Raw genomic sequence first — 13955 nt, forward strand, 5'->3', positions numbered from 1 at the left:
CTTACAGGGCGTCCAACTCAGACTTCGGGGGTGCAAATCCCGGGGGGGCAGAGAAAACTTTCAAACCCTAATCCATTTACATATTCCCCCCCGATCTAAGTTTTATAAAGGTCAAAGCCCTTTGCCTCCCACCGCCTGCTTTCTGCTCACGACGTTATTTTCTGGGAGCCCCAAGCACAGCGCCCATCACGTTCGTGCTGACAGCTGCAGAAGTGCGTAACTCCCCACCACGGCTGCCCTGGGGCCAGGCTGGTCATACCCAGGGTTTGGAAGCAGACGCACATCTGTCATTATTTTTTAATTAGAGTTTTATTTCCTACCGCTAGTATTTCACTGTAATTTCCGCCACTCCTACCCAGGTCGTGCTAATATAATCACTTCGGAGAAGAGTGGGAACAGGCAGCCTACGTGTTCTAACGTCCCGCTCAGAAAAAGAAAAAAAAAAAAAAAAAGGCAATCTGTTTAATACCCAGCCCCTGCAGTCATTACGAGCTTAAGGACATCAGGCGGGTGCTGGAATGGACCATCAAAGCGCCCATGCCGGCAGCGCAGCCGCCAGCAGCCTGCTGGGAGCATCCTCACCGCAGAAACTTCAAAAAAAAGTTCATGTTCGCTCAAAATACCTGTTAGCAACCCATTGCTCCAAAGTGAGGTGGAATTAAAAACAGTCTCAAAAAATTTGTGAGTTATACCCTCGGGTTGATGCTGGAAACGCAGTGATATTTTCTAGCCCACATCATACTGGAGGTCAAGATTAGATGACAGTTTGGTCTAAAAATACTCCGAAGGGGAGGCTGAGGCTGTCGGAGGAGCCCAGAGCCCCCGGTGCCCCCCCCGGGGTGTCGCTCAGGGTTGGAAGCGGGGGACAGATGTTTGCCCCAGGACATTTCTCAGAGCAAGCCCCTGGCAGTAAAAACAACTGCTGCATTTACAGGGAAATTCACCCAAAACAACCTTAGGAAAAGCTCAGTCCCACCATCTGATGAGGGACCCCACAGCCAAACCGGGTGTTTGAGTGGGGACAGAAACGTGCCCAGCTTGGCTCCCCTCTCCATTAACCCCGACGATGACGGAGAGGACAGGAAGCCTCATTAAGCAACTAATTAACAGCAGCAAACTCTCAGCAGCATCAGGACCCACACGTGGTCCCACTCTGTTTGCACGGAGCGAACACGGGTGACTCCGAGTTCCCACTTTTTTTTTTTTTTTTTTTTTTTTAAAGAGCTGTTTAAAACGTAGCGGGGCAGAGGATGTTTAACACTGGCAGGGAGCGGGCACCGCACAAAACCTGGCAACCACCGCGTTTCCCTACCCAGAGCACCACGATCCCGCATCTGCTCCAGCCCCATCACGGACATCCCTGCGCGATGCCCAGCGGCACGGGTTCAAAATTGAAGCTTTAGTGGCTTTACAACATTTCCTACATATCTGAGGCCACAAAGCTGAAAGCAAGCTTGGGGCGGGGGGTGTTTGGTTTTTTAAAACCTGCTTTGCCTGACAAATATTTCAGATAAATATCCCGAATACTGTTACATGTTCAGAGATACAGGGAAAGGCAACTCACGGAGAAAAGATTGTGTTTCAAACTATCAGAAAAATTAAAGTGATCCACAGGAGACAGCTGACGAGCAATGGTGCGGTTACAACACCGCGAGCGCTTCGGAGGAGCCCTGTCAGATGTGCCAGTTCAACAAGATCCGCGGTTCCCCGGCCTGGCTGCTCTCCTACAGCCCCGGGCAGCAACAAGCACACGCCTGCGATGCCACAGGAAAAGCAGTGCATGTAAGCATGTAGACGTGCACGCACTCACACGTATGTGCACGCCGCATGTGTGTGTACACGCATAGAGAGGACCGGCAACGCTGCCTGCGGGGACCTGCCGGACCTCTGTCGCTGCCCAGCGCGGGCAGCAGCCGGGGAGGATGCTCCTTCCCCAGCAGCCTGCCGGAAAGTTAACACCGATAATAACAAAAGCACCGAAATGACCAGCCCGAAATCCGTGCGTGAAACGGGTCCGAGAGCAGCGTTACGCTCCATTTGCTGCCGCAGCTCCACTCCACGAGCCCAAAACAGCCAAAACCAGCAGCAAAGCACCACCACCACCACCCACCCGGCCAGCTTTTCCCTGTCTTTTCTTCAAAGGCGCTGCCGGTCGCTTCCCCCCCCCCCCGCAGCCTTCATTTCACACAAAAAGCATCAAACATTCGCATCGCGGCTACAGCAGAAACATAAGTCGGAGCTGACCCCCAAACGAAGAGCAAGGACAAAATAAAGCCGTGTCAGCGCGCGACCTGTTTCTTCCTCTTTTTGCAGCCCTGGGAAAAATCAATAAGATGCAGTGAATCAAACTCAGCTTGAATCCCGTAAGTAATTAGGATTAGCAGGCTGGGAGCTGAAGAAACAGGCTGCATGTGTGCCTGGGCTGGGAGGGACCATTTTGTGGGTGCACGGTACACAGTTGAGGCAATAAAATAAAAAAGAACAGGTCTTTAAATGGGTTTTCAGGCAGGATGGCAATAAGGAACCCCAACGACCTGATTTGCTTAGAAAGAAGAAAATCTCATGAGGGCAATTAAGCACACTGAAGCCCTGATGGGAGCAGGATGAGGACCCCACAGGTGAAGCAATATTTCTGTTTGATGCTGAGTCTGTTACCAGCTCCTCACTCCCAAGCCCGGACTCCTTAAGCATCACATATTTCTGGTGCTGGCAGTAAATAAATCCACCTCAATTTTTCGCTATGAAGAGTTAAGTCAGTGGCCAAAATAGCAAAGGGGAGGAAAGACACCCCCCCTCCCCATAACCTTAGCGGAGCTACCCAGAAAATAAGAAACAATTAGCTATATTGTTTTCTTTAAAGAACAACTCGTACCTTAATTTAGTGCCATTTTCTCAAGCTCGAGTAACTCGGCAAAAGGAACGCTCGAACTGGGTCCACGCGGGCACGAACATCCCCGGGACAGCAGCAGGGCGAGCACCCCGGCTCCCCACCCCCCCACCCCGGCAGCCCCCCGTTCCCACCGCCCCGGGACCCCAGGGCTGCCAAGGGCTGGGTGTAACGCGGGGGTCCCGCTGCCCCCAACCCCCCCCCAGCCGGGCAGCGAGCTCCACAAACGGCTTTTCGGGGGGGGGGGGGGGCAATGGGGGGTGCGGGGCAATGGGGCTGAGCAGCCTCCGGCCGGCTGCTCCCACGGGGGAGGGAAAGTTGCGTTTCACCCACCTAGAAGCATTTTGGATCCGGCTGCTTCACCTCGGCGCTGCTGGTGCGTCCCGCTCGCCCGGCTGGGCTGCGGGCAGGGGCGGGCAGGGCAGGCAGGGGCGGGCAGGGCAGGCAGGGGAGGGGAGGAGGGCAGGGGAGGGGAGGGCGGGCTCGCCCGCAGCCACGCAGCCCCCCACGCAGCCGCGCACACCCCAATTAACAGCTTCGTGGCTCCGGGAGGTGCGAGCCCTTCGCCCACGCCTCCGGCCCCGCCTCGGCCCAAGCCGGAGCACGGCGGGGGGGGAAATCAGGCGGAGGTCCCGGTGTGAACATGGCAATGGGTGGGAGGGAGCCGGGCTCCCCCGCTCCCCCTCCCACCCCCCGGCACAGCACAAGCGCCCTTTTCTTCCCGAGCCTGGCGCGGAGCGAACGCCTGGGCTGCCAAAGCAAAGAAACTTTGAGCGAGGAGGAGGGAGCCCAAACCGGCTTCGTCTGCACCCCCCGGCTCTCTTCGAGGGCCCAGGACCCACCCTAAGGGGGCTGCTTTGGGGTGGCCGTGGTTGGGCGGGCACCTGTGGAGATGCCCCCCGTGCTGGGCTTCTACCGCCAGGTTTGCTTGGGGGGGGGGGAGCACAGCCGTGGCAGCTGCCCCCCCAGGAAAGGGTCCCTAAAATCCCCCCCGTGGGCAGGGTCACACGCACGTGCTGGCGGGATGCGGGCAGAGCCAACCGCCCCTCTGACTGCATGAGCCTTGTTTGCCCGGGAGGCCAAGCACATCCCACACACACACTGGCGACCATCCCTTCTCCGGCCCCTCGGCTTTCGGGGTTCACAACCGAGACATCGGCGCTTGCCCGAGAGCAGCGGCGGGAATCATCCCTTTTGCCACTCTCTGCAAGAGAGATCCGAAACCTCCCAGCCAGCCCCGGAGCATCCGTCAGGGTGCCAGATAACCTGGGCAGGCCGGTATCCCTGCCCAGCTCTGCCCTGGCCCCCAGTGCTGGAAACACACAGGGTCATCGCTTCGTGGGGTGACACGGGTGGACGGGGGCAACCTGCCCCAGCCGCCCGTGATGGGGGTTCTGCATAAGCCCCTGGAGCCCAGGGTTTGCTGCCCTCCCCCTCGTTTTTGTCAGCAAAGGCTGAGGCAGCTGGATACCCCGACAGCAACGCCTTCTCTGTGCTCAACTCGCACCCTCTGGAGCTTCTCAGGAGGGGGGGGTTCACGACTTGGGTGCATGGTGCCTTTTTAAAGAGGGAAATGATGAAAAACCTGCTCGTGAAAAGAGGAAACATTCGTGTCCTGCCAGAGCAGCCTGGGGACGAAAGGGAGGCGAGAACAAGGAGGGATTTAAATACTTCCCTCAAGCCCGACAACTCAGAGCGGGGCAGGAACCCACTTCCTCCAGCCACAAGCAGAGCGAAAACAAAGATGTAAACCACAAGATACCAAATTCCCTTCCCAGGTCCTGCAGCCAGGCCAGACTTTTGGGGGAAATTCTAGCATTTTGGTGCTCTGCGAAGCACCCAAAGCAGTCAGGGCCCCCCTTGCGCACTGCTGCTGGGACAGGGCATCCTGCAGGTCCTTCTCCCGACACCCGCCCGGGCACCAGCAAAGCCCCGAGTGGGGCCAACGCACCGGGCACACGTGCCCCCCGCACGGGGTATTGCTTTTGGGGTCGTTAGCAGCAGCGGTAAGTTTAGCCAGGGCACTTGCTAAGCTGGGATTGACAGCTGGGCCCGCACCGCCTGTTACCAGCCTCCCGGCAGGCTATTTAAACCCGATATTAATTTGTTTAATGTCATCAGCAGTTTGGCGTTACTGCAAGCCAGCGTCAGGCAGAGGAGAACGCGGAGGTGTAAAGACCAGGAGGAACGGGGGGCTGACAACCATCCGGGGGCTGTTCTCCTTTTCCCGGGAGGACCACAAGCCGCGGGCAAGTCTGGCATCTCCCGACCTCCAGCCCCGCTGGCAGGGACTGGCCGGACCGATGTGCAGCCCGAAACCCCACGCTCCATCCTCCGCTCAGCATCACCCCCAGCCCTGACCAGCCCCTTGAGTTCTGCACAGCAATTTCATCAATAAATAATCTCCCTGCTCTGGCCAGTGCCGAGTTTATCCCCGTGGGGTGGCAGGTCCCGGCTGGCATCGCCATGGTCCGAAGGGGTTGAGCTGGCGTGACACGGAAGGGTGGGAGAGAGGAACGGCAGCGTGGGCTGGCGTGTTTTATGGCCGAGCCTTTGAGGCCAGCTGGAGCAGAGGCTAATTGCAGGTACTGATTACAGACCCCTGCCATTAATGCCTCCTGCCCTCCCCTGCCCAGCCGCAGCGGATCACTGGAATTTCCCAGCAACGCGGCGTGGGTCCGGCCGGTGCATAACTTGCTATATTTGTACGTGGACCCCAGCGCTGGCACACGGCAGCAGCACAAACCCTCCCACCGGGTTCAGACCCACGTCGCCCTCCCGGGGGCATCGCCAGCTGCCCCACGCCCAGGGGAGCAAAGCCCATGGCCGCTTCTTCCCACAGTGTCCTCTCCGGGACAGAGCTGCCGCTGCCGAGCATCCTCACCAGAGCCTGCGCGAAGGGCGCCCGGGGGCCACGACAACCGGCTTTACCATCCCTGCGTAACACCGTGGGAGGCACTAAAAAAAAAAAAATTTAAAGCCAACGGGCATCGTTGCGTCAGATGCTACACGCCCCGCTGCGGTCACTACTTTTCGACACGGGTTGTTAACCAAACTCCGGGCCCTGACGACAGAGCGTTAGGAGAGCGCGGTGATGAACCCGGAGGTTTCTCCGCAAAGAGGCAAGGCTGCCCGCCCCGGCACGGCCGTAGCCCCCCAGCAGTCCTCAGCCGGCAGCTCATCACGCATGTCCCCGGGAGAGGCAAATCCCGAACATGCAGTCAGAGGGGGAGTGTTCACCCACAGCCGCCGTAGCGCCAGGCTTGCTTGGGCAAGTCTGCTCAAGCCGTGCCTACAGCCCAGGCAGCAGCGGCTCACAGGGAGAGGGAGGGCAGGGAGATGGGGAGGGCGCTCGGGAAGCGGAATGGATCTGGCCATGACCCATTTGGACCAGATTGGGCACGGGCTGTCCCTAACGCCACTGATTCGCTGGGCTTTTTGTGAGGACAGGCTCCAGGAACCACGACAGAGTGATTACTCTGAAACCTACTGAGGGCAGTGTTAAAATCCTCGCTGCCTGAGACACGACCAGGACGGGCTCTCCCAGCCTTAGACTCCAAAAGCAGCCTGGCAAACAGTGACCAGAATTGGGCAATGAACACATCAATAAATGAGAAGGGAGACAGAGGGATAAAAAACCAGCAGGAAGCTCCCCCCCAGCCCAGGTCTGCCGAGCCTTCCAGAGCCTTTCTGCCTGACTTTGTTCACCAAGGATTTAGGGTATAATTTGGGGGTGAAAGATGCCAGATAGGATCAAGACGGATACACCTGGAGGACGCGTATCGGTTTTCTTCTGCTCTGTAACCTGAGCCCCGTCAGAAGCAGAAGGCTCAGGCGTGGAGCAGCCGCCGGCGGTTCATCCCCGCCAGGCCAGGAAGGCGGGCGCTGACCTTTCCTGCTCCCGAGTTTGCTCAGGATTAAGATAACATATTTTAAGGGCTGAATCCTCCCCCCAGGGGGGTTCCCACACAAAGAGGATGGGGTTTGCGGCTCACGTTCCCCCCACGACACCCCCCCCCCCCAGCAACCCCCCGATAAACAGGGACCCATCCGGATGCGCCGAGTCCGCGGGCAGGCGCCCACCCCAATCGGATCAGGGCATCCTGATTTTTTAATTAGTACTTCCTGAACATTTCTATTTTTATGCATCTAAAAAGAGCAAACCAGGGGAGCATTTGGCTGTGTGGGGGGTGACCCGCGGCGTTGGCTGGCTGTCCCCGGGGGGGGACACGCACCCCCGGCCGCTGGCAGGACCCCACGGCCAGGGTTTAACCTCAATTTTCCCCACGAAGGGAAGGTCTGGTCTCATCGTGTTGCTAAGAACCACGATAACAGCCAAACACCTCGGCTTTTCTTCTCTGTGCCACTTTAATCTTCCCCGTTTCAGGAGCGGAGAACAATATTGCCCTTTCATTAATCCCAGCTCCTGAGCAAAGCCGCAGCTTTAAACCGTGATGGAAACTACTCCATTAAGGGCCTTTTTGTTGCAGCTTATGGCGTTAAAACGTTATTTTCCCCTCATTTTAGTAAGGATCCACCTCGAAAAAAAAAGCAGCTTAAAATTGCTCAAGTGCAATTTTAACTCAAAAAGTGCAACTCAAAATTCTCACCATTTAACATCAAGGCCATGATAACTGCAGCCTGGGTGTCACTGCAGAGGACGGCCACCGTGTCCCCAGGTCTGGGGACATTAAATAGGGGCTTCTCCATCCATCGTCATCCTCCGAGGGGATGGGGCTCCGGCGTGCCCCAGGCTGGACGCCCGCGAGGAGCCCCAAGGACGAGCAACTGCTCGGATAAAGGAAACGCCGCGGGCGGGATGCAGGAGGAGAGCCGGGGTTGTGCTCGCGTTAATCATCTTTCACAGGGAGATGTCTAATTACAAAGGCATCCAGGACAGGTCTGCAAATAGGGTGGAGAAACGGGATGACCTAAAAATATTTAATTATCAGGAAAAGAGAGTGAAGTTACACCTGTAAATAGTTTCGGAAAGAGAGTGTGATATTTTCCATCTAATTTAGGAGAAACGGGGCAGAGGGTTTCACCTGCAACCACACTTCGGCGCACGAAGAAACCCCTCACGCACCGCTGAGCCCAGGGCACGCGCGCACGGATCGCGGACCCCGTGCTGCGTTTGAAATCCCGAGCTCGCCCAGCGCTGCCGGGAAGGACGCCTGGAGCCCACCCCGGCACGAAGGCGCCCGGGGCTGCCAGCACGGAGCCTACCCGGCCCCCGACCTCCGGTAATCGGCATCAACAGTAGCACAACAGCTTGGGAATATTTGGAAGAGGTTTTGTGACGTGAAGGCTACTAACTGGGAGCAGCTTGCGGAGCCACGTGGAAACCCAGCGCCTTCGGAAAGCCGCCGTTAGCTCCCGGGCTGCTGGAAGCACGTCTGCTGCAGCTTGCCCCCTTCCCCGGGTCTGCAGCCCCAGCCCGCCCGGCATGGCCGACACCGCAGGCAGAGCCTCGGCAGCTCCAGCCACGCAGCATCCGACGTGGCCCAGCACCGTTATCCCCTTCCCGTGGCCGAGGGCTGCCCCACATGGCACCCAGGCGGCCGCCTTCCTCCTCCTTCCTCATCCTCCTGGCTGGAGGGTGAAAAGCATTTGCCGTGCCGATTTCCCCCCGGCCCCGTGCAGATTTCCGGGGGGGGGTCACAGGGCTCCTGAGCCCCCATATCGGCTCAGCTGGGGGTTGGCATGGCAACCAGCTACCCAAAATCTTTCTGATGCTTAATTAGCCGGGGGGGTGACACTGGCTCCGGTCTCGCCTGCGAGGTCCCTGCTCAGCTCTGTGCCCCATGGGGGGGTTCCCGAGGAGCTGCCGCTGTCGGGGAGCACATCCGGCTGCGCGGCAGCACCGCAGGGACGGGCACGTGCTCCGGCGCCACGGCACAGAGCATGCCAAGACGCTCCCGCTGACACGGCAATGGTAAAATAAATGAAACTATTACTCATAAATCTATGGCTATAGAAAATATCAAAGGTGAACTGGAGCAGCATTGTGTGCGAGTTTTCGAAAAGCAGCAACAACTCGGAGGCAAGAAAAAGGAAGAAAACGTAATTTAAGGCGATTGTGCAATGACTGCAGTTAAAGGCAGTCCTGCCCCAAAAGACGATAAGAGCAGAGAGGTGGCTGCAGCCCCGGGAGGAGCCGCAGGGTAAAGGCCACCGGTCCTCGTGCTGGAGGGGACACGGCCGTGCAGGAGCGCACACCGGTCACTCGTAGCCAACCCACCCGGCACGCACGGGCTTTGCGCTGGTCTGTTCTCAGCAATATCAGCTGTCCCGCGGCAGCACCGGGGCTCAGCGAGAGGGCAGGTCCCCGGCAGCGGCACGGTGGAGCGATGCCCCGTTGTGCTGCGGGCTCCCCGCGCGGCCACGGAGCATCACGGACATCGGTCCTGGGTCCGGCCTTACGCAGCCAAAATGCGGGTGCAGCCGCCGGGGTCAGGCTGAGGGAGCTGAGCACCCTGACCGCAGCTCAGCCCCCTCCCCGCTCCTCGCTCCCCTCCCAGGCACAAACCCAACCTCGAGGGCTCGGGCCGTCGCCATTTCTGAAATGGCCAGAATCCGGTTTTTTCCCTCTGCACGACCATGCCGTGACACTGTGGGGTTATAAAAAGGAGAGATCACTCTGGGAAAGACGGCATAAAGCATGACGAGGGAAGATCATCTCTTCATAGAAAATTTTATATTGCTTACGACTTACTGTCTGTGAACATAAAACAGTTTAACCAGCCGACCCTAAATCACAGTGACAGCTTTACACTACCCACAAACCTTTGCTCGCGCTTATCCAGCTCAGTCCTACCTACCTCCCCCTCCCCATTTGCTTTTTTTTTTTTTTTAACCACTCGCTCCCCCCCTTTTCCCTGGAAAAGCAGCACACGTGTGTGCACACGCATGCAGAGAAGCAGCCGAGCCGAGGCGCAGCGGGCACCGGGAGGGACGAGCTGCGTTCCCAGCCTCGCTGCTCATCGAGACCCCAAACGAGTCACCTCCCCGTTGCGGTCACACTGCCCTGGTCCCCCCCACCCGTTCAGCCCTGGTGCTCTTTGGGACGGCGTCTCGGCACAGGGTGGCCGTGCAGCCCTCGCACACACCTCTAATCCCCGCTGACAGCAGCCGGCGCGGGAGCGGGATGCTTCACCTCCCTCCCACGTCAGGACAGCGGCTGCCCCCGTCCCCGGGAACAGCAGAGCCTCCCCCACGGTCACATCCCACGGGGCCCCCGAGGTCCCACGCGTCCTCACCTCTCGCTGGGGACATTCAAGGACCAAAAACGTACCTTTGTGCAAGGGCGCTGGCCGTGCGGCAGCACCCGAGCGCTCGGGGGGCACAGCCGAGCCCCCTCCAGCAGGATGCAGACGGCTCCGACGCCCGGGGCGGCCGTGAGAGCCAGAAGCTGCCTGACCCCGGAGCAGCACCTCGTCCCCTTCCCGGGGGGACCTCACCCCCCACTCAAAGTCGCTGCTGGAGCCCTCGCCGGGAAAGGCCCGGTGCTCTCTGGGGATGGGGATCAGCGGCCGCTAACGAGCTGAGACACGCTCAGGGTTAGCTGCGCATTTACCATTTTTTTCCCCCCACTTAAAATAAATCCCAGGCTTTCCTCTTCCAAATCTGCTGAGCTGATGCTACATGGGAAACTGTGAAATTTCCATGGCTGCATGTTCCCCGTTGCTCTTAATCCACTTCTAATTAACATCACGTGTGACTCATCCCTGAGCTAAGTGGCCATAAAACGCTATTGTTGCAACTTGATAGCAAACCAAACGGAAGAAAATTACAGCAAAAGCCAAGATTAAGGATAACTGGCTCACAAAATACAGCGCTGAAAAATAACACGAGGCAATTTCCTCCTGATTTTGGGAAAAATCGCCACCGCCAGCAGCATCCTCTGTACGCAGCACAGCTCAGCCTCTGCCGGCAGCGCGTCTCGGCAGCGTCCTGTGCGGAGAACAGCCCTGCCAGACTGCTGCTGCTAACTCCCTTTATCCCAGCTACCAAAGCCGATGGCAGCCTTTTGATGAGGGTGATTTAAAAAAAAAAAAAGCAGGGGGGGGGAGCAGCGCTAAAAATTTGGCTGGCACGTTATCAGAGGAGGAACCGGCCACGCGGCCGAGCGCAGGACTAGGCGTTCGGATCGAAGCTCCCCGCTCCATCCGCGATGCCCAATCCTCTGCGGATGAACACGTCCCGCGCCCTCCCCGAGAAGCGCCTTGTGAAGGTCAGAGCCATTTCACACTCGGGAGACGATTTGGGGGCTGGCACGGGGCCAAAAAGCCAGTCTCCGATATTTGCCCGCAGCCGACAGTCGCTGCCGAGGTCTCCCCCTTCAAAATGACCCCGTCCTTCCCGCCACTCATTCCCCCACCCCGCCGTTTGCACCCTCCGCAGCGACACCTCTCACCGTCTCGGACGCGGGTCCCGTTCCCATGAGACCCCCCCCATCTCCCCTCAATACATTGAGGAACCGCAGCTTGCTCCGCTCCCCTCCCCAACACCCCCGTGGTCGCTGACCCCCACGGTCCAGGCACCAGGCTGCCAGCCCACCCAAAAATTATACTTGATATATACTATCTTAGTTTGTTATCTTTTGACCTGGTCTCTAGGGTTTTTTTCCTCTTTTAAGGCAAACTCTTCCTGTGGATGCAGCTGCAGCATCCGCCCCGGCCCCCCGAGCCCCCATCGCAGGGGGGCTCCGATCTCCTCCGAGCACCATGCAACAGCCTGCGTGAGCAAAGCCCAGTAGCTTCTCTGCCTCGTTTTTTGGCCGAGAGTTTAAATTTTAAGGATCTTTTTAAAATAAGTGTGTCAGGGGGGGAAAAAAAAAAAAAAATCCCTGAAGCCTCTGGCCAGAAATCAGGGTGCAGAGCGGAGGGGCAGTGCCCCGATGGGGAAGGCTCTGCATCGAGAAAATCCTTCTAGCAAAAGTTAACAGCTGATCAATTTATTTTTTATTTGAAGTTACCGACTCAATAAAATCAGAGATTAATTATGATACAGTTATTAATCCATGATAAGCTGAATAGCTGGGCTTTTCAGAAGGAGAGCGAGTTAATGGGGTATTTTCAGAGGATTTAAGAAGGGAGCAGTTTCCTCCGGATTAATGGGCTGGCACAAGGCTAACGTGGAGGGTTTGGGCTCCCACGGCGTCTCTCGCACGGGGAGCCCACGGGCCCTTCCCCCCACCCCAAGTAAAATGGCTTTTTTGGTCTAACAGGCTCATTTAGCAGAATGGAGCTTTTCTGCCCGTTCCCGGTGACGGGGGTAAATCTCTCCCTTTCTCACCCCCCCAGGTAGCTGGGCTGGGGCAGGGCTGCTGCTCCCCCCAGCTCTGCACAGCACCCGGCCCCACCAGGGCTCGCTGCCACCTCGGGGGACACCCCCGTGCCCCACCAGGGAAGGGAAAAGCCTGGGAATAAGCAGAGGGAAGGAAAAATGTACAATTACCCGGCTGCGCTTCTTCAAATGACACCTGATCCCAGCAAACATCTTTAAGACGTGAAAAACCATTAAATTTCCCCCACTGAGATTCCAGGTTATTCAAATCTGATCCGAAAAAAGCTATTTTTAATCATCTTTGCTCGCAGCTGAAGGGAGCAGCCGAGGCCAACCGAGCGGGAGGGCTCCGTATGTTTGTCCTTCGCTGAATTTACAGAAGCTTAAGACACGAACCCCGCTTCTGCTTGGCCACGGGGTTCTCGATCGACACGCGGGCGGCTGCAGCGGCTGCCACGGCTGAATATTAAAGACCCTTGAACACCCAGGGCGGGCGCGGATCTGCTGTTGGGAAGTTCAGGAGAGCCTGATGTGCTGCGTCGACGTCCCCGGGAGGCACGGGCTCAGCTCCCGGCTGGGGTCGAGCGGGAGCGCTCCCCCCACCCAAACCCCTGCGAGACCCTCGCCTGCCCTTCCCACTGCCCTTCCCCACTCGCCCGCCACCCCGTTACGTTCCCAACTGCTTTTTTTCCTCCCCGATATCTATACCTAATCCCGTCAGCCGACGTTAGGATCAGGGGCCGTGCCAGGCGAGGGAGCGCTGCGAACGTGGCTCCCGGGCCAGCCGGACCCTTTGCTTTCCCTGCCAAATTTCTCCAAAAAGTCCCAAAAGCAGGAGAGCAGCAAACAGCCACAGGAACTAAGGAGGAAGGTGCTGCGGCCGTCGGCAAGCTGCCGAGGCTGGTCACGGATGGGAACACCCGGCAAGGGCCGGCACGGCCGGAGGAGCCGGGCATCTTCCCACCGCGCCTGCCCCAGCTTCGAGGACGTCCCAGCCCTGGCCCAGCCAGCAACGTGGCTGCTGCACCCCAATTAGTCCCCAATTAGACTATAATCCTGCATGTTTGCATATTGTTTAAATCAATACGTTGGATTTTATTGCAGACAAAGCGCCACTGAGTGTCGCCCTGTTTATTAAAGACAATTAAAGGATTCCGTGCATAACATGAAATTGAAAAAATAAAATTAGATTGGCACCCATTTTCTTGGTAATTAACAGCTGAAGAGCTCTGACAGCAGAGAGCAGCAGGGGAAAGGCAGGAGGAAACGCTCCCTGCAGCTGACCTCCGAGATGTCGGAGCGCTCGGAGCAGGATGGTGGAGCAGGATCACGCAGCGGCCACGCGTGATGCTCCAGACTGCTCACGGTCAGACACGCCGAGTTCCCTCCTTCCGCTGCTCTCCTCACCAGGGCATCGCTTCCTCAGGCGATGCTCCGGGTGGGTTTCAGGACGTGTCTACCAGCCGGGTTATCCCGGTGAGAGCACGACCGTGACCCAGTAACTCCTCGGTCAGTGCAACAGGCAGCAGGGACCTTCCCTTTGCTGGGGAGAACAGGCAGCAACCAGGCCAGCGACAGCCTGGGTGATGCCCAGGGACGTCAGGCTTCCTTCAGCAGCACAGCACCCCAGGACCCCTCCGGGGTCTCCAGCGGTTTAACGCCGCGGCCCATCACCGTGTCTGGATAAACCAGCCTTCGCACATCCCCGGGTCTGCACCGTGGGCTGCGACGGAGGAGCCATTCGAGGGGAACGGGCGGTCCCCCCAGCACCCAGAATCAG

The 13955-nt window shown here is 58.1% G+C and overlaps 1 protein-coding gene across 3 annotated transcripts in view; it reads right to left on the bottom strand.

The window, feature by feature from the left end:
* Nucleotides 1-13955, bottom strand: part of ZNF385C (zinc finger protein 385C) — a 59772-nt gene that overhangs the window by 33382 nt on the left and 12435 nt on the right. Inside the window, exon 1 of one of the 3 annotated variants that reach the window (XM_054801407.1) lies at nt 3221-3282. The exons of the other annotated variants lie outside the window; for them this stretch is intronic. Coding sequence (XP_054657382.1) covers nt 3221-3230 — 10 coding nt within the window. The 5' untranslated portion in view covers nt 3231-3282. Of the gene's footprint in view, nt 1-3220; nt 3283-13955 lie in introns of those variants that run through there. 3 annotated transcript variants of the gene reach the window in all.

This window comes from Grus americana, chromosome 22 (assembly GCF_028858705.1).
Source record: "Grus americana isolate bGruAme1 chromosome 22, bGruAme1.mat, whole genome shotgun sequence".
In the NCBI taxonomy this organism is placed as follows: domain Eukaryota; kingdom Metazoa; phylum Chordata; class Aves; order Gruiformes; family Gruidae; genus Grus; species Grus americana.